The sequence below is a fragment of the Panthera tigris genome, chromosome B4 (genome assembly GCF_018350195.1).
Source record: "Panthera tigris isolate Pti1 chromosome B4, P.tigris_Pti1_mat1.1, whole genome shotgun sequence".
Taxonomy (NCBI): Eukaryota; Metazoa; Chordata; class Mammalia; order Carnivora; family Felidae; genus Panthera; species Panthera tigris.
In genome coordinates, this window is record NC_056666.1 from 38179276 (window position 1) to 38204752 (window position 25477).

Consider the following 25477-nt stretch of genomic DNA (forward strand, 5'->3'; position numbering starts at 1 on the left):
TCACAAATAAATTTAGGAGCAAAAGACACCCTAACTCCCTCTTGGAGATTCACAATTCATTTTAGCAAATTAATGATTTAAAAGTACTGCAATTAAGAAATCTCTTTCAATTTTTCATATATACATATATTGAATCATTATGGTGTACCTTAAACTTACACATTATATGTCAATTATATCTCAGTAAAGCTGGAGAACAAAAAGAAAAAAAAATCTCTTTAGCTTGTTTGTCCAAACTTATTTGACCATGGAATCCCTTTTCTAGGAGTATCTATTCTGTGGAATACAATGTGGGAAAATGCAACTCTAGACCAGTGGAGCTCAAACTCTGTGATACATCAGAATCACATGGAGGCTTGTTGGAACAGATTGCTAAACCCTACCACAGAGATTATGATTCAGTGGTTTCTGGTAAGGGCTGAGAATTTGCATTTCTTACAAGTTCCCAGGAGATGCTGTTGCTAGTGGTCTGGGGACTAGACATTGAGAACCACTGCCCTAGACCCCTCTGTAAGTCCTGGCTCATTCAAGCGTCCTGCCAGGCCTCCTGGCAACGTTCCTCAGTACAAGGCATCCCCCCAGTGAGAGAATGGGGACTGAGAATAGTGGGTGACAGGACCCGAGGGAAGGCGAATCCAGAGAGAACAGTCTCAGAGGGAACTTGAATCTAAAGGAATAAAGCATGTGAAGATGGGCTCTACCAAGTTATAGTCAGGGACACTTTAAAACAGGAAGGTCCCAGTGGGTGACAGCAGCTGATACTCTGTGACGTGCATCAGTGCCTGACCTTGCCCCAGGGGGTCTAGAGAAAGTATATGCCTTTAAAGAGAAAACTCTAGTGAGGGACATGAAGGTGACTGTTGACAAATATACAGACCAAGGCATCCTGGAGGGCCAGGAACAAGAAGACAACACTGTCTTGTAGGACCAGCAGCATCTAGATGTTTCTTCCCATCTCCCAGACTCACAAGTTTATGATTCCTAGGATGAGAAACCATGATCTGGGGCTATGTACTCTAGCATAGCACTTCCTTCTGGGGAGGCTCACTTTGACATTGCTTCGCTGGGAACCATCTTCAGCCCAGATGATAGGGAACATGGGTAGATACGAGGGTGGAACCAGGATTGTTTTTGGCCAAAGGCAGACACGAGAGCTATACATTTTTGGTGTGATCTTTGGTATGAATAGGAGAGGTCCACATGCCCACCAGAGCCCTTTCTGGCCTTGCTGCTGCCGGACTTTCTACCATTAGAATGTTCTCCTTTCAGTTAAATCTCTGGTCCCTATCTAAAGGCAGACACAGTGCTAGAAGAGCTCACTCTAGGCGATTACCTCATAGCCTTGTGAGTAAACATCGGGATGGAGAAAGAGTGTGAGGGTCTGAGGGTGACCCTGGGATAGCAGCCAGATGTGAGCATGGGCTAAAAGAAGCTGGGAGGGAGACAAAGGCATCTGGGAAGAAGGATGTAGTGTGACCTGGCCAGGGAGTCACCCCACCTCCCACACCATCTTCTACCCACCCTGCAGTGACCCACCCTTTGCAGTCTGTCCACCACTCCCCCCCCCATCCCGCCCCCATGGGACTTCAGGCCAGGCAGGCTGCTGCTAAGGACAGACGACTCAGGTTAGAAAAAGCTCTCTTGACATTTGGAAACAGAGCAGGATTTGGCTCCTCCAGTGGAGCCTCTTGTTCTCAGGAAAATCGTTTTTACAGCTTGGGCTGGTGCCAGTAAGAGCCATTTATAGCCCAATGGGCTTGGGTTAGCTTCAGCTGCCTGGTGCAGAAAGTGCTGGTTTCTCTCTGCCCCCTGCTGTCTAGCTTCCCCCTCCATATTCCTTCACCTCCATTCTCCTTCCTTAAGACCTCTTTCTCTTACCCCCTCTTTACCCTTTTTCTATTTTCTTGGAGATTCCAGTTCTGGGTTTACCTGTGTGACCCTAGACATATTCCTTTGCTTATGTGGACTTCAGCTTCTCCTTCTCTAAAATAGAACTTACTATTGGCTGCCTTTTGAATTCAGTTACCTTGGAGAGGTACCTACCTGTGCCTACCTTCACGGAACATTTTCTTCTTTTTAGTCATTGCCTTGTTGACCTTCTTTCTCTCCCCAGAACTGGGCGTGCTGTTTGGGCCAGCTTTGCCACCCATTTCTGAGGACAGAGCTCCTAGCAGTAGCTCAGTTAAGCTTGGTGTGACTGAACTGAGCTAACCACAGCATCGGTGTCAAAAGCATCAACTCTGGTGTCCAACAGATAATGGTTCATATCTTGGCTCTGTTACACCCCAGCCCTGGGCTCAGGCAATTGACTGAATTTTTTGAGTATCAGTTTCTTTGTAAATTTCAGTTATTCATTCAGTTATTATGAGGATTTTAAGATGTGGTATTTGTAAAGTGCTTAGCACACTGCCTGGTTCACACTGAGCCCTCAATCTATGTTAAGGATCATCATCATTATCATCACCTATCACTCACCCTTACTTTCAGATGGAAGTCGAGTTAGGTTAAGAAAAATAAAGGAAAAATAAAATCTCTCACTGAATCCCTACCCCTGTCTGTGGAAATCTTAGCCACCCTTTGAGGACCAGTTCAAATGCCACTTCTTCAGGAAACTATCCTTCTTTTAAAAAAAAATTTTTTTTAAATGTTTATTTTTGAGAGAGAGAGAGAGAGAGAGCACAAGCGGGGCAGGGACAGAGCAAGAGGGGTACAGAAGTTCCAATGCAGGCTCCGCGTGCTGACAGCAGACAGCCTGATGCGGGGCTTGAACCCACAAACAGGGATATCATGACCTGAGCTGAAGTCAGACGCTTAAGTGACTGAGCCACCCAGGTGCACCAACTATCCTCCTTTTGATATACAGCTTTGGTGTTTCCTCCAGCTTTGGTGCTTCCACAACACTTTATCTTTTTTTTTAAAGTTTATTTATTTTTTTTGAGAGAGAGAGAGAGAGAGAGAGAGAGAGAAAGCACAAGTCAGGGAGGGGCAGAGAGAGAGGGAGAGAGAGAATCCCAAGCAGGTTCTGCACTGTCAGCACAGAGCCTGATGTGGGGCTCAAACTCATGAACCATGAGATCATGACAGGAGCCAAAGTGGGACATTTATCTGAGCCACCCAGGCACCCCAACCCTACATCTTATCTCAGCATTTAGTGGGGCCTGGACCCATTCATCCCAGTGGAATGGGGTAGACTAGGAAGATCATACTGGGGAGAAAAACTGCTGAAAACGCCCTAGGAAAGACCAGGCCTGGAGGCAGATCACAGTGTCTGAAGAGTCCCAATCAGCAGTTAGCACTAAGAGTACAAGGCAAAGTCACAAATCCTGATGGTGACAGGTGACTCTCAGCAGATTGGGAGAGCAGTTGGCATTAGGAAGCCTTCTGCAAAAGCAGTGCCCTGAGCCTAAGGCCCTTGGGAGGAGGTGGGAGAGCAAGGCAGGGCTTGCTGTATGCATTGCAGCACCAAACATCCCACTGCATCAAGGATAGAGACAGTGGTGCAGGAATGGTTACCAGCACCAGACATCAGGTCGGAGAAGGCAGGGCTGAAGCATAAGCCTCACACTGCAGGGCTAGAGGGGTTAAGATGTCTAGTGGGAAGGAACTTGGGCACAGGGAGAAAATTGGAGCTGTGACAGTCACAGCTGCAGAGAGACTGATATGCTGAGGCTGGGAGTCAGTCTGGCCACTGTCTCCTACTGTGATTCCCAACCCTAGTTTGCCCTCTCAGCCAGTATATACAAGATGATTTGAAGTTTGAAGGCTGCCTTCACCCAGAGCCTCTGGTTGGCCTATGGAGGAGTCAGGGCTTCTGACTTCCCAAATGAGCTCACCATGGTCCCCCAAGGCCCACCCCCTACATTACTCAATTCTTTCCAGGACACTGGAAGGTAGGCAGATGTGCCAAAGGCTGGGTTTTCTGAGCCCTTCCAAAGGACCTTTCTTTGTGGTGTAACCAACTTTAATAGCTTCCACAGACACACCTGGCTTCCTATGCTGGCTCCTATATGCCCATATGGGGACCTAGAGGGTTTGTATGCATCTCTGTTCTTTCACAAGACCTGCACAGTGCCTTGTTACAGCAGATGTTTGGTCAGTATTTATGGGATGTAAAACAACACCCCCATGTAGCTGAATGCCTAGAGATCATGGGCCACTGCTGTTTCCCACTCTTGGGACAGGGCACACCTATCAGATAATGGGATAGTGCAAGTCCCATATGCGAGAAGCTGAGCTAGGCTGACAGCCTTTGGGACTAGGGACTGGTCCGTGGTGACCTCTTTGTCTTCATTGTTTGACCTGTGGTTATCGAGGTAAATGGCCCCCCAAATCCATTCACCACCTTGCTTCATGAATGCAATGCATGGTGCATGGTAGACACTTTTTGTAGGTTGGCAGATGAGAAAAAGGTTTTAGGAATCTTGTAGAAAAGGAAACCTTGGAGTCAGAGCTAGGAGTGCAGAAGGATCTTATCCTGATCATGTATGATGCCTGTACCAGCTAGGATTTTTTCTCTTCTTAATACCTTTACATAAAGATTGGGGTCAGCTTCATGCATGGAGCTTTCTTCAGCTTTAGAAGTGACTGCACAGCTTCCTAGGCATGGTGTCCTTCTGGGTAAGTGAGGCTAGATAGAGGTCATCTTTGCTTTGGTACCATTGACTGGTCACTGGAGTGTAATACTTGGATCGCACATCCTCAGATGAGGGCCAGTCACAGAAGTAACTCCTCCCTAAGCCTCTCTCCCCAGGTCCCCTGGTGCCTCCAAGGTCCTCAGAGAAGGAGGCTTCCAGCTTCTCTCCCCGAACTAACCTCATTCCCCTCTACCACCTTCCCTGGGGGGCTTTCTCAAGTGAACCCTTTAGCCTTTCTCTGAGCAGATGGTTTCCACCCAGAGTGTCAGCCTCAGCTTCTTTCCAGAGGTCTGGGATATTTTTTTTTTTACCAATATTATTACATTTTGCTGTTTTCAAAATAGTACGTGTCAATGGCATACATTTTTGAAAGTATAAACAAGTACAAGAAAGGAAAGAATTAACTGTTTGTAATCCAGCGCCCTGTCATAATTGCCGCCAATTCTGGTGCCTTCCTTGAATCTCCCCTCTTAACACACAGGCATGAATAAGTTTTAATTTTAAAAATGTGATCACACTATTCTTCTCCCACTTGTTCTTCTCAGCCCACGGTTTATCGTGATCACATTTCTCTTATTAACCACTCTTCCACAATATTATAAGCAGCTGTATAGCATTCTGTTGTGTGGATGTACCACAGTTTATGTAAGCAGTTTTGTTTTGTGGAACCTCTAGATTGACTCCTATTTTTGTGTTGTCTGCCATGATTCTTTCCTTAGGATGAATTCCAAAAAAAGTAATTACTGGGTTTAAGGATTTGTGGCTTTTAAAGACTTTTAATGCATTTTTATCAAACTGCCTTCCAAAAAAAAATCCTCTCTAGAACTGTATGAAAGTACCTATTTTTCTGCAGCCCTTAAAAATGCAGTGTTTTAATAGTTTCTGGAGGAGTCAAGCTTATTTGGTAATTAAAAGTTTTAACTTTTTGTTTTAATTTGAAGCTGCCTGATTTCTAGAGAGATTGAGGCAGAGAGAGGGAGACAGAATCCCAAGCAGGCTCTGTGCCATCAGCACAGAGTCCGATGCAGGGCTTGAACTCACGAATGTGGGATCATGACCTGAGCTGAAGTCAAAAGTTAGATGCTTAGCCGACGGATACACCCAGGTGCCCCTTCTTTTCTTTTTAAAAATTTTATTTGAGAGAGAGAGAGAGAGAGAGAGAATCCCAAGCAGACTTCAAACTCAGTGAAGAGTCTGATGTGGGGCTCGATTCCACAACCCTGGGATCATGACCTGAGCTGAAATCAGCCATTGGACACCCAACTGACTGAGCCACCCACGCACCCCTTGTGTTTATTTTCATTTGAATTGACTGGAAGATCCTTTGTCCAATGCTAAATGGAAGATGTTTGCCTTTCTCTTATAGGTTTATAAGAGCTCTCTGCATATTAAGGATATTCACTTTTGTCCATATATGTTAGACATGTACTTCTCAGCTTATCATTTGCCTTTCTATTTTACTTATATTTATTAACTGGAACTGCACTACTCTCTGCTTGCCTGACATCTTTTCTTAGATGACTCAATGATATTTCAAATTTCACAAATCCAAATGGAAACTCATTATCCCCCCCATCCCACCTGCTCTTCCTGCTGACTTGCTTATTCCTGTTAATGTCGCCACCATTTTGCTAGTCACCCAGGCTTGAAATGTTGAAGCCATCTTGGGTTCCAACGTTTCTCTTTCCCCCATATCTCATCAGCTACCAACTCCTGTGGATTCTATTTCTGCAATTTCTCTGGCAGGCAGGCCCTCTAATACAACAGTGTTCAGGTTATCATTATTTCTTGACTGGACTTTGAAAATGGCCTCATAATATCATATGCCTCCCCAATCCCCAGATCCTTGATGTGACATTTCTCCTCCTTGCCCCGCCTGTACACTGCCACCACATTAATCTTCCTAAAGTAGAGCTCAAACATAGAACTCTCTGGTTACACACCACCAACAGCTCCCCATTGTCTTGTATTTAATTACAACCTCTTAGTCTGGCCTTAATTTCCTTTCAATGGAATCTCCCACTATTTTGGCCAAGTTGCTCCTCAAACAAGCATGCTGCTTTCCCACCCCTTTACATTTTTTTCAAGCTATCCCCTTCTCTCAGAATTCCCTCCCACCAGCTCCACCTACCAAAATCCATTCAGAAAGCACTCCACCTACCCCACTGCCTATCCCAAGCGCTTCTGATTTTTAAAATGGAAGTGAATTCTCTCTCTTTGAAACCCCTACGACAATTTGCTCAAGCTTCCCTTATAAAGCAAATCCTATTCTATCATCTAGTGGAGCCCTCAAAGGTCTTATATTCCTACCAGAAATCAGAGACCTTTGAGGGCACTCTTCTTATATGTCTGTTCTTCCACAGGACCTGCACAGTGCCTTGCTGCAGTCAATGCTCAGTAGGTATTTATGGAATGAAAAGCAACATCCCCAGGTAGCTGAATGCCTAGGGATTATGGGCCACTGCTGTTTCCCACCCCACTCCCAGCCTCCTGGGACAGGGTACACCTATCAGCTATGGGCAGAGTGCCAAGTCCCCTCTGCCAGAGGCTGAGCTACGCTGACAGTCTTTGGGACCAAGGACTGGGCCACAGTCACCTCTTTGTCCTCATGATCTGTAGTCATTGAGGTGAAAGGCCATCAGATCCACTCATTCCTTTGCTTCATGAATGCAACGCATGGTGCGTGGTAGACTGTAAATTGGCAGCTGGGAAAAGAAATCTCACAGACCTCATGGAAAAGGGAAACTTCAAATCAGAGTTGAATGGCAGCTAAGGGGTGCCAGAGGCTCCTGGGACCCTGACCATGCATGCTGCCTGGACCAGCTAGGACTTTTTCTCTCTTTAATATATTTAAATAGAGTCAAGATTGGGGTCAGCTTCATGCACAGAGCCTTCTTTAGCTTTAGAGGTGACTCTGCAGCCAGCACGGGAGTATGCAATTGACACAGTCTATTTTTAGCCTCCCAGAGACCGTGACCAACATCCCAAGCTGAGGGTGGGCACACCTGCTGCATTCTAATGAAGCAGCCCCGATTGCCTCTGCCAGCCAGCCGGGATCTCGGCGACCTCAAATCTGATGTTGCTAAACTGGGAAGTCTGCTTATTTCCCAGAGGCTGTAGCCTAGATACACCAGGAAAATGGGACCATTACACTCCCCTGAGCTCACTGCCTTCCAGCCCAGGGCACAGGGCAGTCTTGGGGCTGTATGAACAGCATAATGAAGAGATGGAATCCCTTGGGTTTCTTGATCTTGCTCTGTCCTAGGGTCTCCCTATTTCCCTTGATGGGAAGAAGATTAGTAAGTCTGAGCTGATTCAGCTCACAAATGAGAAAATTGAGGCACAAAGCAGGGAAGTGTTTATGTAATCTGAATAATAATTATAATGGTAACAATAATAATAATAACAACAACAATAGAGCTTACTATTGCAAGGCAGTGTTCTAATGCTTCATGTACATGAACTCACTCAAACTTCTTGACCACTCTCTCAGATGGGTTTTGTCATGATCTCTATTTTATGGAGGAGGAGACTGAGGCCCAGTGATGACAAATGACTTCTAAAGGTCATTTGTCACCCACCAAACAGCAGGGCTGTGTTTCAAAGCCAGGCAGTGAGGCCCCAGGATTTACCGTGACACCTGCCTCTCAAAATCTATTTTTAATTTTACTAGAGGCAGGATTGGGATCCAGGAGTCCCAGAAGACCAACTACTGGATAGTACTCCTTCTCTATTTTTAATTTTTATTTATTTTTAAATTAAATAAAGTTATTTTATTTTTGAGAGAGACGGCAGCGGGGGGGAGGGGCAGAGAGAGGGAGACACAGAATCCCAAGAAGCTAACAGCTGCTAACAGCATGGAGCCTGATATGGGGCTCGAACCCAAGACACTGTGAGATCATGACCTGAGCCGAAATCAAGAGTCGGATGTTCAACCGACTGAGCCACCCAGGTACCCCACTATTTTTTAAACTTCTGTCCTGCTTTGAAACCTTTGCTGTGCTGCTCACACACCTGGATTCCTACACTCCAGGGAGAGAAGGTTCTTCTCCTGGGATGACTACCCATCTGCAGTCAAGCTGAAATTTTGGGCCCCAAAGCTCCTGAACTTCTTCTCTTTCTCCCCTTAGCCTATAGAAGAAGAGGGCCTGGCTGGTGATTGGCAGCTGCAATGGGGTATAGAGCCAGGCTGCATGGTGGGGCTGGGAACCCAGAAAGAACAGTGATTGGTTGTGTGCAGGCAGGAGGCCACCATCAGTGTGGGTATTCAAGCTCAGAGTAAACTTCTGCCAAAGTTCAGAATAAAGTTTACAGAAGCCAGGAGGGAAGACAAGAGGTGTGAGACCCCAGAACCTAAGATACCTGCCTCTGTTGGTGGGGAGGGAGGGCAAGTGCTGCCTGCTGGGGGAGAAGCCCAGAGACTCATCTAAGCATGCAGGTGGGACTCAGTTTAACAAACACCTATTATGTGCTAAGCCTTTTTATAAGCCCTTCACAAATACAACTATTTAATCCTCAGGATGATTCTAGGAGATGGGGATCATTTTATTCCCCTTTGAGAGATGGGGAAACCAAGCCACTGAGAGGTTAATAATTTTGCCTAAGATTGCATAGCTCAGAAGTGGCAGAGCTGGATTCAAGTTTCAGCAGACTGGCTCTGGAATCTACACTGCAGCCACCATGCTATGTGACGCTATACATCTTGCCCTTTAGTGAGTGTTCGCTATTCGCCTATTGTTGTCCTCATTTAGCAGATATGAAAACTAAGATCTGGGTCGGCTCAGGTCGCCTATTAAGAGATGGAATTAGGTTAAATGGATGTCTTTTTTTGGCTCCTCAGTAGCATGGCACCTCTCCATAAATCATGGCCCTCAGTGGGCCTTCCAGAAGGGTCCATTCATCCCTTAGGAGTGGCTGCTGTGGCAGACTGGAACCCCTGGGCTCAGAGAGGGGAGGGAAGCAGGGGTGACATCTCAGAGGGCAAGAGCTGGTCTCCACTGCTGATGCCAGACCCTTTATTTTCCCCCTCAGGTGAGCAGTGCCCCCCCGCAGCCCCCTCAGCCCGTCGCCCCACCCAAGCCTGTGCAATGTGTCCATCATGTCTCCACGCAACCCAGCTGCCCAGGACGGGGCAAGATGTCCAAGCTGCTGAACCCAGAGGAGATGACCTCGAGAGATTATTACTTCGACTCCTACGCTCACTTTGGGATCCACGAGGTAAACCGTGAGGAGCTGGTGGCAGAACAGGGCAGCTCAGCCCTGCTGTTTCTTCATTGTCCTCTGAGGCAGCCTAATGTGTTCATCTGTCTACTGTCTTAAAGTGGGTTTTCCTAGTGGCTCAAGGCCCCTGGCCCTCCTTCCCTCCTGTGAGCCTCTCTGGGAGAGGGTCAGGGCCAGGCCCAGAGCAGGTGAGTAGCTGAAAGCATGTGTCTGTGTGTTTCTCAGCCAGAGAGCAAGGGGTGCTTAGGGTTTCTTTGTTTTATGGTCCAGCGCCTGTGTCTCTTCTTGACCCTAAGCTCAGGTGATCCAGGCGGACTGATGTCCTTGTTGTAAGTCCTGGCTCTGCAGGAGATGCTCTGCAGCTCGAGTCCTAGAGGCTGAGAGGACCTCCTGGAGGCCATGACATCAGTCTTTAGGCAGGCCTGAACATGAACCCTTATGCCCTAGACCAATGAGCACCCCCAGGGGAAGAAATGCAGGAAGCTTCCTTGAAGACCTGGCCCAGGTCTGTCACCCTGATTGATTCTCAGGAAATTCTTGTGTCTAAATGCTTGCCTTATACCACAGCAGGGAAGATTTATGTTAGCTGTAGAACAGAGCAGAGCTTCCTAACCAGAAACTTCCTGGCTGGGGTTGGGCCCCTGCGCCCATCACCTCCAGCATTTTCCTAAGCCAGTCAGGTTGCAGAGTGCTTACTCATTAACTGGGTGTTTATTCAGTGCCAGGCATTGTTCTAAGCACATTATACGTATCATTTCATTTAGTCCTCCTAAGAACCCTATGAAGAAAATATTTCTATTATCCCCTTACAGTATGAAGAAATAGTGAAAAAGGAATGAAGCCTTGCTTGCTTTGTAAATGCATTTTCAAATAAGTCTCAAAGTTTCTGTTTCAATCAGATACTTCTGTAAGCCCTCCCTATATCAAAATGTCATTGCCAGACGAGTGTTTAAAAATAATAGCCAGCACTTTTTTCCTTTTTTTTATTTTTTGAGTGCTTACAACATGCTGGGTGTTGTTCTGAGATTTTACATTATTGGCTCATTTATTCCTCAGGTCAGCCCTATGAAGTTGGTATTATTATTTGCCCCCAAATTATTTGTAATTATTTGTTTTTTAATAAGCAACATCTTTATTATTTAGTATTTACCCCTTTTGTTTATGTTTTAACATCATATATTCCTTTAAAAAAAAAAGCACATTGTTCTATATGCCACCCAGCCATCTACTTATAGAAGTAATACAAGTTCATTATAATGAACTTGAGGAATACAAGAAGATTATTAGTCCCCAGTTTATACATGAGGATGTAAGACCTTAAGAATCCAGATCAACTTACATTCCTGACTTCCTTTGCTTACAAGGTCACAAGCTAATAAATGGGAGAGCTAGAAATGAAACCTTCACATTTGGGGCCCAGGGCCTTCATTCAGAACTTCCATGCCATACAGACTTTAAAACAGGTCTTTCGTTCTTCCTGGAAATTTTGATTTTTTTCCTGCTGGTTCCTTTGCAATTCCATGTGGAGATAGAGAGTGAAGGAACTGTTCCTCAGTGAAACCTAGACTCAGGGACCTGGCCCATTCACCCGAGAGAGACTCAGGGTTTGGTCTCCCAGGAACTGCTGTCCACATAAAAGTGTTAGGCCTGGGGCCTGCAGGGGAGGAAGACTGGGTCCTGTGTGTGTTCTGGGAGTCCTGGCCCAGAAAGGCCTGGGCCAGCTGAGCCTGCCATTCTTGGTGGCTAAGATGTCATCTTTGGGCAGATAAGTGAGCTGCTGTACCTTCCCTGATCCTGTTCTCCATGCTGGTGGGGGTTGGGGTGAGGTGGTGCACTGAGCCCTGTCCTAGGCCTGTGAGAAGTTTTGGGAGGCAGAAAGGGGGCATCTTCAAGAGGTTACCCTGTCCCTAATTCATGTGACAAATTCTAACAGGCGTGTGGCTCTGGATACCTATTTCAAGGCAGATTCCTAGGAAGAGATGCTAGTTCCCCAAAATGCCTCCCCTTGGGCTTGCCTGGAACTCCCCCCCACCCCATGAGAAACCAGCTAATTATGACATGTACCTGGTGCCTGTCCTTCCCCATCTTCAGGAGCCATTCCTCCAATGGAGCCTCCTGTGACTGACTTCTGGGACACCTCCATCTGAATGGCTGCATTCTTGCTGGGCCACAACTTTGGCTCCTAGGATGTGCTCTCCTGTGCTATGATTAATCTCTGTAATTCCTTCAGGAATTGCTTCCCCTGCCTCTAACCCAGGGCTTGATGCACTGTCTGATTTTGCTAATCTGATCACTCAGGTGATGTCTGGTTAGCACATCAATGGGCATACCAGAAAGTATGATATCCAGCAGGAGAAGACACCAAGGGTCATCGAATAAATACTATACCAGCTTTCCTCAATTTCATGTATTGATAGAAAAACCTAGTACATGAAACATTGGTAGAAAATTAGTACATGAACATATATAAGCATTGTCCAGATTGAGTTAATAAACATGGAGTAAATGACCTTCAGGTCATATATAACATTTCTTTCCTTAGTAACCTGACCTGGAATAGTTTTAGCAACACTTTGCATCTGGAAGTACTTCTGATGCTTAGCTCAACTGACACTACTAGATTAAATCCCTCCTACTGCTGCCATAGGCCATCTCTAGATCTGGCTTCTGGGGAAATGCAGAGGTCTTCAGTGTCAGGGTGGCTACCTAGGCTTCCTTCAACCTTGAGGCTTCCCTCCACCCTATTTGGTCTCCAAGATCATCTGGTATAAAAAAAAAAGTAGGGGGGGCATGTGGACGGACTCTTAACATTGTTCTTTGCAGAGACAGGGCCTGCTTGTTTCTCATTATCAAGCACCAGGGATCTCCGTTCTGTGCCAGACAGCTCGCGGTGATGCCTTTGCCTCCTCAGTCTGGACAAGACCCATACCTCACCATCCGGAGCCGAGCTGGCCGTTTGGCAGTCTTCTCCCATCATTAACAAGATGCTCACAGGGGCGGGCAGCAGCACCGCCAGCTTGCTGATTAATAGTGATCAGTGAGTGTTTAGGAAACATGGTGTGGGATGGATTGGGTTTGATTAGTCTGTGAATACGAACAAGAGGTGTCAAGTTTGGGAGAGGGCACTGCTTGGGGCTGGAGAGCACAGCAAGAGGTGATTCTGGATATTTCTATACTTCCATTCCATGGCCCCATCCAGCGATGACTCTGTACTCAGCCTCCAGAAGGAAGACTGTGGCATTCTGTCACAGGGTGTCTCTGAGAGGAATGGAATCTTGAACAGGAGAGGAAGTGACAAATGTGTGCCTACTGAGGCTTCTGTTCAGACGGGAGGAGGCCAGGACCATGACCTCCCAAATCTCAGCTCTGAATTCCCAGCATCTTTGACAGTTGGTCCTGGGCTTGGTTTCTCAGCAGCCAGAAGACTCCCTGCCAGTGGGGCTGTGTTCCCAGCCCCCAGCTCTGGATGCCCATCCCACTCCTGGCCAGCTCTCTTCTTTTGACAATCTTGCTGCAGGTTCTTTTGAAATAGATTCTTCAGGGCCTCATTTCCCAGCAATTAGTCAATGTGCTGTCATGTGTTTAATAGGCAGGAAACTGGGAGACAAAGGCATCCACAGCTGGGGGCTGGGAATTGTTTTCAACAAAGAGTGACATGCTCTTGTCTGAAATGTCTGGAGACTTCTTTGGGCTATTCTCTCCTAGGGATGATTAAAGCAGGGGTGGAGAAAAGGGAGAGAGTTTCCCTTTTGATGGGTCAATCGGGGAAGCCTTGCTAAGTCACAACTCGTCTCCCAGGACTTGTACCTTTGGACCTAACTCCTGTGGTCTGGAGCCTTAGAGGGAAGAAGGGGTCAAAGAAGTGATGGAAGGCATTGAATCAAAGGTGGGATGCTGGGAACCTCTTCTTTAGCAACAACAGAATCGGCCGAAGTACTGGACCAATCTAATTCCAGCAGGGCAAGCACTAAGGACTTCCAGCTATGGCCATGATGACAAACCTCCAAAAACTTTGCCATTATTTTGCTTCCATTCCTCAACTACTGCTCACCCTCAACTGTTTCCTTGCATGGATAAAAATGGTGACAGCTGTCACAAACAGCCAGAACTAACACTTTTGTAACACTTACTACATTTATTTAATCATCACAACAACCCAATGAAGTAGGTACTGTTATCATTCCACCTTCGGCAGGGGAAATTGAGACAGGCTAAATGATGTTCTGGGTTAGGGAGCTCAAAAGCATGGGAGCTATGAGTTGAAGAAATAGATGTGAATCAATTTCTAAGACTGATAAAAACAACAACGAACCAGCAACCCTCTGTATTGATTTTCCCAAGCAATAAAACCACATCTGGAACAGCTACTGCAATTGGAATCTCCAGCTGATGATGTTTATGATAATCTACAGTCACTCTCCAAGATCTGCCTCTGTCTTCTGCACAGGCAAACAGGTCACTTAATTGGGGATGTGGGTCTCCTGGAATTGGTGTCCTGAACTAATGGGTCTCATGGAATTAGTGTCAGTTCAGAGCCAGGGTCCAATGATCCTCCAAAATTTGTTTATTTTCCTTTCTCCAATGCAGTCACACTGTACTGTGGTAATGGCTGCAGATCCTCTTGGTGAAGACTTGAAGAAAGATTAACAATATCCATTTTTGACAATGTAACAAGGGTTTTCTTCATGGAACGTGGCCTTTCCTTCATTCAAGGGGTTCTGGTTCTGTTAACTGGCTCAAGTCTGGGAATCAATTGAGGGGCATGACTCTAGATTTTGGCAATTCAAAACAGACCTCTGTTCACTGGACCTATAATTTTTCTGCTTACACAGATCAAGTAAGAATTCAGTATGCTTCCCATTTATTTATTTTCTAGAGACACTATGATCTCTTTTCTAGAGACCTATGGCCAACACCACATATCTCTGAAATCAGACTGTTATGAATACTGCTTTGGCTCCAAGCCCTTTGCTGTAACCACACCCACCTAGTATATGAAGTTAAGTGCTGTGGTTTGACCCGAGCCTCCCCAGAATCCCAGGTTGATATTATTCTTGTTGCATTTAGGGATTTAAGTTTGATGGTAGCAGTTCCCATTGTAATTTATGGCCTATAGGAAAGAGAAATCACAGAGGTCTTTAAGGTTGCTGGACTCCCTTTGCAAACTTATTTTTCATAGCTGTGATGAAAGGTCTGTTCTTTGGCTTTGGTGAGTAGGCCTCACATGACAAATACAGTCTAACATTCCAATCTTCTAAGCCTTTGGATACCTTCCTCTTCAACATATCAACGAAGTTCAGCATTTCAAATTTCATTTAGAGAAGGGTAACCCTAGGTCCGTGTTTCAACTACCCAACTAAATCAACTGTTAGAGACATTCTAAGCCCCTCAAGCTAAAACAGTGAATACACAATTTCTGCTTAATGATCCTGTATCGATAAACTTGGCCCCATCCAACTTTATCCCTCCATGTTGATCCCACAGCCTTCATACACATCCCCATACATATTCCCCAGGATTCAATCTATATAAATGGGAAATATAATGTAGCTCTTTTGGTGTATATCATACCTCCTCATGAGTCACATTTTATACCTCACGCTTTGGGGTTTGCTTAGAGTTGAATCTTGTTATATGGTTAGCAGCAAAGAGGGCAGGGGTAGGTCCTGAGGAGAATCAGTAGTACCTTGCAAGCAACTACCTCAAGGTAGGCCAATATGGTTCTTCAGGGAAAGGAAAACTAAATCCCTCAGACAGGGTTGGAAGATACTTCTATTGGCAAAGAAGATTCTGTAATTTAGGAACTTCAGGCCCCGCTTTCATCATATGTTGTCTATGTGTTCCAATTCCAATTTTCAAGATCCTGTTCCTTCCCAACAGATGCCTCACTTTAACAAAAGAGGCCTTGCAAAGATGGGAATGCAATTTGTGTTGTAATCAGGTACTTGCAGGATTAGACTTTGGATTTAGGTTTTAGAAATCTTGGCTCTGGCAGGGGGCCTGGATGGCTCAGTTGGTTGAGCATCTGACTCTGATTCTCAGTTCAAATCTTGATCTCAGGGTCTTGAGTTTGAGCCCCATGTTGGGCTCCATGCTGGGCATGGAGCCTACTTAAAAAAAAAAAAGAAGAAGAAATCTTGATCCTGAACCTACATGAAATGTTTTTGTTTGTGTGTTTGTTTTTCCCAGAGAGGTCATAGAACCTTTCAGGTGCTATACTCAGACCCTGAGCTGTGAATTTAAACCTCTGGGGTCATTTTCTTTCTCCCAGTTTTTTAGAACAGTTAGTAACAACCAACCAACTAACCCACCCATTATACTTCTCATGTTAACTAAAATGTTCTAAGGAAGCAAATACTTGGTCAACCAGAATCTGGTTTCCATAGGTACTTTATTAGAGATATGTAAGTAAAATTTAAGTAACTCCTTTGCCATTTCATGTTATTGATGACAAGTGCCCTCCTTATCAATGGCAATAGGGTCATTAGTGCCTCTCTAACAGTTTCCAGAAAACTCAAAACCTATTCAGAGCACACATCCTTATATTCAGGAGATATTCTTGGTACCATATTCTGTATCAGTCAGAGTTCAACTATGGAAGTAGATCCAGTAGGAGATTATATATATATATATATATATATATATATATATATATATATATATATCTGTATACATATATGTATATATACGTATGGCTCATGTAATTGTGTAAGGCTATTGTCTCCGTGTCTGATATGATGCTTGAGCTTGAAGTCCATAGGGCAGCTAGTCAGAAAGGAATATGAATGTAAAATAGGGGGAAATCAGGAGTAGCTAGAACCAATATTCACAAGCTTGAACCCTATGAGGACAGACCAAAAGACATGTCCATTCTATTGCCTTTGACTTCTGTGGTGGGCATATCCTACAGAGGCTGGACATTTTATCATGAAGCTAAACACACACACCTGTCCCAGGAGACAAAGAAACTGAAGAAGGCCCAGCTTCTGCTTCATGCCAACAAAGCGAGTCAACACATCATCATTGACAAGTGTGCACTACAAAATGATTTCTGCCCCCTTCTACCTTCCAAATCTCATAAGAATCTTCTTTGGGACTCACTTTAGCTGGTGACATAGTAGAAAGAGAATTATGGAAATTCAGAGTAGCCTGGCCAAGGTGACACATTACAAAATTGTCATACACGTGTGCACAGAGCATTAAAAGCATCAGGCAAAATATATAGGACTAGAGGGAGAAAAATACAAATCCCTAACCATGGTTAAAGATTTTTCTAAACACTTCTCTCTTGATAATTGATAGAACAAATAACCACACACAAAATTAGTAAGATGTAGAAATCTGAACAATTCAATCAAATAACTTGACCTACTTGGCTTTTGTAGATCATTGCATTCTCAAGGTAAAGAATACACACTTCTTTTAAATACACATTGAAACATTCACTAAGATAGATCCTATGCCAGGCAATAAACAAATCTTAACACATTACAAAAGATTGAAATCATGTAGAGTATGTTATTTTGATCATAATGAAATTGGAAACCAAAAACAATAAATTATCTAGAAAATCTCTAAATATTTGGAAATTAAGCAGCACTGAAAATAGGACCAGAGAAGAAATAACAAGAGAAATTAAGAAATAATTAAACTGGGGGCTTAGTGGTTTAAGTGTCCAACTTCAGCTCAGGTTATGATCTCATGGTTCGTGAGTTCAAGCCCTGCATCGGGCTCTGTGCTGACAGCTCAGAACCTGGAGCCTGTTTCAGATTCTGTGTCTCCCTTTCCCTCTGCCTCTCCCCCTCTCATGCTCTGTCTCTTTCTCAAAAATAAGTAAACCTTATAAAAAATTTAAAAAAGAAAATAATGAAACTGAATGATAATGAAAATACAATGCCATGGACTGAATGTGTCCCTCAGTATTCATATGTTGAAATCTTAATCCCCAGGATATTGGTATTAGGAGGTAGGGCCTTTGGGAGGTAAGTAGGTCATGAAAGTGAAAGTGGAGACCTCATGAATGGGATTAGTGTCCCTATAAGAGGAGACACGACACAAGAGTCCCAATAAGTTAAAGAAGAAGGCAGAAGAGTAAGGTCAGAGAGAATGAGATATGATGACAATGGAGGCAGAGGTTACACTGATGCAGTTGCTGGCTCTGAAGGTGCAAGGAACCATGAACCAAGGAATGCAGATAGCTTCTAGAAGCTATGAAAGGCAAGGGGATGGATTCTTTCCTAGATCTTCCAGAAGGAACACAGCCCTGCCAGTACCTGACAAGTCCATGAGACCTGTATGAAACTTCTGACCTCCAGACTGTGTGATAACAAATCTGTGTTGTTTTAAATCACTAAGTTTTTGGTAATTTGTTACAGCAGCAATAGAAAACTAATACAGTCTCCTAAAAGTTCTGCTAAGGTTATTTTTTTGTTTGTCTGTTTTTTCCTCCATATTTAAATACTTATTTAATCTTTAAGTAATGTTTTAAATCCTGTGAGGTTATGGTCCAGCCTTATTGTCTTACAGATAGGCACTGCAGCATCATTTGTTAGATGATCTATCCTTCTCTCACCAAAATAAATTTACAAAGTATTCTTTGAAAAATACAAAGATATAGGAGGGCTTGCTTTTTCACTCTGCTCTCCACCATGTGAGGACACAAGGTAAAGATGGTCATCTGCAAACCATGAAGCAGGTCCTCACCAGACAATGGATCTGCTGCCTCCTTGACCTTGGACTTACTAGTCTCCAGAACTGTGAGAAATAAATGTTTGTTTTCTAAGCCACCCAGTCTATGGTATTTTGTTATAGCTAGAAACAGACACATGAAAATTTGTGGAATGTAATTAAAGCAAAACCTAGAGGGAAATTTATAACTTTAAATGCTTTCATTAGACAAAAATAAAGTGCAAAATCAATGGTCAAATCTTCCACTTTATGAAGCAGAGAAAACAAATAAAACCCAAGTAAGTTGAAAAAAAGCAAATAATAAAGATGAAAGCAGAAATCAGTGAGGTAGAAATAAAGCAATAGAGGAAATCAACAAAGCTAAAAGTTAGTTTTTGAGAAGACTAATTAAGTCAACAAGCTCTATTTAGACTAATCAAGAAAAAGATGAAATACAAATTATAATATAAATGAAGAAAAGGACATCATTATAGATCATATAGACATTCGACTGGTAATTTGAGAATATTATGACAATGTTATGCCCATAAATTTGATATCTTAGTTGAAATGGATACATTCATTAGAAAAACACTTTGTCAAAACTGATCTAAGAATGCATGGAAAACTAAAACTGTCCTGCATCTATTAAAAAATTGAATCTTCTGGGAAGCCTGGGTGGCTCAGTCGGTTAAGTGTCTGACTCTTGATTTTCGCTCAGGTCATGATCTTGCAGTTCATGTGATTGAGCCCCACATTGGACTACTCTGCACTGAGCTTGGAGCCTACTTGGGATTCTCTCTCTCTCTCTCTCTCTCTCTCTCTCTCTGTCTCTCCCCCTTTCTCCCTCTCTCTCTCCCTCTCTCTGTCCCTCCCCCACACATATGCTTGTGCTCTCTCTCTCTCTCTCAAAAATAAATAAACATTAAAAAAATGGGATCTTCCTACAAAAATGGCTCTAGGCTCAGATGGTTTTACTAGTGAATTATATGTCAAATATTTAAAGAAGAAAAATACCAATCTCACACAAGCTTTTTCAGAAAATACGTGAGGAGAGGACACTTTCTAACTTGTGTCATAAGCTCAGTCAGCATTCCTGATTACCAGAGAAGGTAAGAGAAAATTACAGATTAACATGTCTCATAAATATAATAGAAAAATCTGCAACAGAATATTAGTGAATAAAACCTAGCAATATTTAAAAACGATAATACATTATGACAAGATGTTGGTTCAACATTTGAAGACAATCTATGGAGGTCAATGCATTATCTGAATGAAGGAGAAAGGTCACATATCATTTTAATAAATGTAGAAAAAGCACGTGACAAAATTCAGTGCCAATCATGATAAAAGCTCTTAGCAAATTATAAATAGAACTTCTTCATCTGAAAAAAGACACTCATAAAAAGCTGACAGCTGACATTATACTCAGTGGTGACATTTATATATTATTGGAACAAAGATGCCGGCCTTCTATTTTATTGAATGTTTTACTTCATGGCAGTCCTTGCCAGTGCAGTAAAATAAGTAAAAAAAAAAAAAAGACATATAGATGGGAAAAAAAGTAAAATTGTCTTCATTCACAAGTGACAAGATTTTTTTACATGGGAAAACAAAGGAATCTATGGAAAATCACACTAGAATTAGTATATGAAGGGAGCAAGTCTGCAAAATGCAAGGTCATATGTAGAGTGACATAAAACAATCAGAAAATAAAATTTTAGAAAATCATATACAGTACCATAAAATAAAAATAGTTGAGAATAAATTTAATGAAAGAAATGCAAGACTTCTAAAATCTGTAAAACATTGCAGAGAGAAATTAAAGAAGACCTAAATAAATGGAAGGCTGTATCAGTGTTCTTGGATTGTAAAACTCAATATTGCTAAGATATCAATTCTCTCCAAATTCATCTATAGATTCAATGCAATTCCAATCAACTCCAGGAGGCTGTTCTGTGTGAATTAATAAGCAGATTCTAAAATGTATATGGAAATGCATAAGATCTAAAAAAAAAAAAAAACAGAATAACCTTGTGAAATAACTAGGGCTCACACTACTTTATTTCTTTTTTTTTTAATTAAACATTTTTTTAAGGTTTATTTTTGAGAGAGAGAGACAGAGTGTGAGCGAGGGAGGGGCAGAGAGAGAGGGAGACACAGAATCCGAAGCAGGGTCCAGGTTCTGAGCTGTCAGCACAGAGCCCAACATGGGACTCAAACTCATGAACCATGGGATCATGACCTGAGCTGAAGTAGGACACTTAACCGACTGAGCCACCAGGTGCCCCACTACTTAATTTCAAAGTTAATATTAAGTTACAGAAATTGAATTAGTTTTGAATTGGCTTATTAATGGAAGAGATTAGACAATGCATCAATATATAGTTAATTAAACTTTGACAAAGTTGGCAAGGTAATTTAATGGTGGAAATGATAGTCTATTCTATAAATGGTGCTTGCACCATCTATGTTGTGTAAAAAATGAACTCACACCCCTAATTTACACCACATAAAAAATTAATTTGACATGAATCATAGACCTAAAGGTAAAAGCCATAACTATAAAACTTCTGGAGGAAAACATAGGAGAATATTTTTGTGACCTTGGGATAGACAAAGATTAGACAAGACACAAATAATTCTAATCATTAAAAATTTAAAAAACACCTAAAAGTTTAAAAATGTTTTAAAAAATAAAGAGGAGCACCTGGGTGGGTTTGTGGGTTCGAGCCCCGCGTCAGGCTCTGTGCTGATAGCTCAGAGCCTGGAGCCTGTTTTGGATTTTGTGTCTCCCTCTCTCTCTGCCCCTCCCCTGTTCACGCTCTGTCTCTGTCTCTCTCAAAAATAAATAAACATTAAAAAAATAAAAACAAAGCAACCTAAAAAGTTGGCAGTTGTCAAAACTAAAAACTGCTTTTCAAAGACAACATTAAGAAAACAAAAAACCCATCACAGATTGGAAGAAGATATTAACAACATGTATATCTGAAAAAAGATTTGTTTCCAGAATTATATAAATTCCTACAATTCAATAAGGAAAAGACAAATAGCTCTAGAAAAAAAGTGGACAAAAGACTCAAATAGACACATCATAGAAGATCTATATGAATAGCCAATAAGCATATGAAAATTTACCTACATCAATAGGTATCAGGGAAATGCAATTAAAACTACAATGAGATACCAGTTCATATCTACAAGAATGAATAAAATTTCAAAAAGGGATAATACTAAGTTATTGGCATATAGAACAGCTCGAGTGCTCATACATTGTTGGTGGGATCATGAACCGGAGCAACTCTTTTGGAAAGCTGTTTGGCACTTTCTTATGAAATTAAACACCTACTAGTAAGCCCACTTCTAGGTATTTACTGAAGGAAAATGAATATATATCCTCAAAAATACTTATACAAGAATGTTTGTATCAGCCTTATTTGCAACTGTCCAAATAGTCATCAACAAATGAATGGATGTCCGTATAATGGAATGCTAGTCAATAACAAGAACAAGAAAAAAGAAACAAACCTTGGATATGTGCACTAAAGTCAATGAATATCAAAAACCTTATGTTGAGCAAAGGAAGCCATACATACCATATGATTCAATTTATATGAAGGCAGAAGGAAGCTTTAGCGATAGAAGTTGGATGATTAGTCATCTGGATGGGGGTGGGGATTGACTGTCAAGGGGGATCAAGGACTTCCTAAGGGGAGGAAAATGTTCTATATCTTGATTATGGTAGCTGTCCCACAGGTGTATGTGAGTCAAAACTCTTACACCTAACCACGCATTTAAAATATGTGCTTTTTGGGGTGCCTGGGTGACTCAGTCGGTTAAGTGTCTGACTCTTGGTTTCAGCTCAGGTCATGAAGTCATGGTTAGTGAGTTCAAACCCTGTGTCAAGCTCCATGCTGCCAGTGCAGAGCCCGCTTGGGATTCTCTCTCTCTCCCTCTCTCTCTGCCCTTTCCATGCACTCTCCTCCCCCTCCTCCCAATAAATAAATAAACTTAAAAATAAAATAAAATAAAATAAAATAAAATAAAATAAAATAAAATAAAATATGTAGTATATGCAAGTTATACTAAAATTATACTATAATCCCAATATTACTGGTGATGAGTTAGTCAGAAGTGTTTGCTGATAGCTTGAACGGACAAAGATCCCGGCCTCACCACCATACACAGATGAATTATGTTCTCCTTAGGTTGGAGATAGTTGTAAAGGGTAACCTACTTTCTCTTTTACCACAAAATACTAGAATAATGGTAGATTAAGAAACACTTTCTATTCTTAAAAAAAATCAAAGAAGTATGCACCTCCCACACACAAACCACAAAAACACGCAAAACACAAACCTCCTCCAATAACCTGTTCAATGACAATTTTCTCACTGTGGCAGAACATTCTGCTTCAGGTTTAACTTAAATCCCTCAAGTTGCATTGCACTAATTTCTACTTTTGTTCTTTGGTAAATGGAAGCTTTCCCAGGGCTGGCCAGGAATTTCTTCTCTTACAGTACAAAATTATCTTTCTTGGGTAGTGTTTTAAGGCTGGAGACGTTTGTAATTGTGCAGGTAGCCCCTGGTCCAGCTGCCTTACAATACTCTCCTGCGACTCAGCTTAATTATGTCTTTGAGATTTTCATTTTTAAAGATTTTATTTTTAAGTAATCTCTACACCCAAAATGGGGCTCAAACTCACAACCCTGAGACCAAGAGTCGCATGCTCCGTTGACTGAGCCAGGCAGGCACCCCCAGCATTGAGATTCCTGAAAAATTGGCAGGACAGTCTTGGGGTCGATGACCTTGGTGTACTCCCAGGTGCCTTGAATACATTGACATTGCCTTGCCTTTCCTTCCATAACAGGAAATGCTGAAGGATGAGGTGCGGACACTCACCTACCGGAACTCCATGTATCACAACAAGCATGTGTTCAAGGACAAAGTGGTGCTGGACGTTGGGAGTGGTACCGGGATCCTTTCCATGTTTGCTGCCAAAGCAGGGGCCAAGAAGGTGTTTGGGGTGAGCATGCCACACCCTCTCTCCTGTTGGCTTCTGTAGAGATAGCCCTTGCCTCCCACCTTCTCCTGTCCTCCCTACAAGTACAAGCCCAGGTCCACCCCTTGTTGGGGCCACATCCTTGAAGAGGAGTAGAGAAAAATCAAGTGTGACTCTCAGGAGGTGTGGCAAGATCCCACGACTCCCTATCATCCAGGCATTGCTCCTGGCCCCTTGCCCTGACAAATGCTGACATTTACAGAGGATTTTTGACTTTCTGAAAATCATTCTGGTGTTATCATTACCTTAGAGAACTTAGTCCTAGCACCAGCTTGAAAAGCAGTGCAGTGTGATTATACACGTGAGCTTTGCCTTGAATCTCTGCCTTTACAGTCATGAGATGTGTGACCATGGACAATTCACTTCTGTACCTCAGTTTCCCCATCTATTAAATGGTCATAATAACAACACCTTGCTCATGGGGTGATTGTGAAGAAGAAGTTGAGTTTAATACATATGTAAAGTGCTTTAGAACAGGGCTTAGCATATGACCAACACTCAATGTTTGATATTAATATAGTTAGGATAAGGCCCTAGTGGATAACAAGACAATCTCCTTTCTTTGTTCTTTGAAGGGCAAGTTGGTAGGTTTAAATTCTGCTCTGGCCACTGAGGTCTTCCAGATAGAAATGGAGGCTGACCCTCTGGAAGCTTCCCAGCCTTCCTCTGGCTGCCACCACACAGTTGCACACGGACTGATGACAGGGAGGCTGAGGGTCTGGACCTGGGAAGAAACTGTGAAAAAGAAGAGCTCTGCACAGCTGGCTGATGTGTGAAAAATGCAGTGGGTCCAAGGCTGGAATATGAAAATTAACCTTGGTCCAAATTAAAGACACGCTACAGTCAAACTCCCAGCACGTGCACAAGATAGCTGTTTGCAGAGGCCCGTGGGAGCTGAGCAGCTTTTAGTACGGCTTTGTTCTCTGTGCTTTTAGCTGGTTGTCCTGCAGCCTGTGCTGACAACTCCAGGCCCCCAGGTTGACCAGAGCCCTCCAAAACCCCTTGCCACCCACCCCTACTTGGCCTCAGAGGCCGGCCCCTGAGTCCCCCAGCAGGGACAGCATTCCCCCTCGGCACCTGACTTGGACAGTGCCTGGGCTGCAGAGGGTCTTCTAGAAACCCGGGACATCCTCAAGGCATCTCTGCCACAGACCGAACTGGAAAAGCCATGATGTATTCAGCTGAGACACTTGTGATGAGGTGGGCCAATCCGGGTGCCTCAGGTCAAGTGCTGCCCTTCCCTACCTTCCAGCTTTCCTTCACTGGGCTGTCCTCACCAGGAAGGAGGCTTTCCAGAAAGGGACAGACTCCACTTCCTGTGATCACACAGCCTGGGGGTGGGACTTGATTCACCTAGCCATGCTACTGCTTTCCCTGCTAGCCCTGTCTCTGAGGCCTCTTCTTGGTCTGGGACACGGGTAGCCGAGGGCTGAGCAGGGAAAGGGTAGGGCTGCCCCTCACTGGCTTCCAAGTGGCCAGAGGCTCCAGCTAAGGAGCTGTCAGGAGACATCCACTCAGCGCTTTCCAGCTGTGGTGACTATCCCAACCATCCCAGTCCGTCTGCCTCCTGATCTGTTGCTGTCACAGCCTTTATAAACAACTCCCACATATAGCTGGACCTCTTTCCTGATGGCTCATTTCACAGTCTCTCCTGATCCAGGCTCCCCCTCTGCCCACTGCTCTTCTCCAGAGAGAGGGAGAGAAGGAGAGAGGGAGAAGGAGAGAGAAATAAGAGGGAGAGGGAGAGAGAGAAGGAGAGAAAGATGGAGAGGGGGCAGGAAAAGGGAGAGGGGGAGGGGGGAAGAGAGGGAGAGAGAAATAGGAGGGAGAGGGAAAGAGAGGAGAGAAAGAGGTAGGGGGGAGGAGGGAGAGAGAGAGAGAAAGAGAGAGA

General features: G+C 43.5%; 1 protein-coding gene across 1 annotated transcript in view; it reads left to right on the forward strand.

Moving 5' to 3' along the window:
- The first annotated feature begins 365 nt into the window (after positions 1-365).
- The window catches only part of PRMT8 (protein arginine methyltransferase 8), a 66240-nt gene continuing 41128 nt past the window's right edge, over positions 366-25477 (forward strand). The window contains exons 1-3 of the mRNA XM_015540858.2: positions 366-411; positions 9666-9851; positions 23395-23550. Of these exons, the coding sequence (XP_015396344.2) occupies positions 394-411; positions 9666-9851; positions 23395-23550 (360 nt within the window). The 5' untranslated portion in view covers positions 366-393. The remainder of the gene's footprint in view (positions 412-9665; positions 9852-23394; positions 23551-25477) is intronic.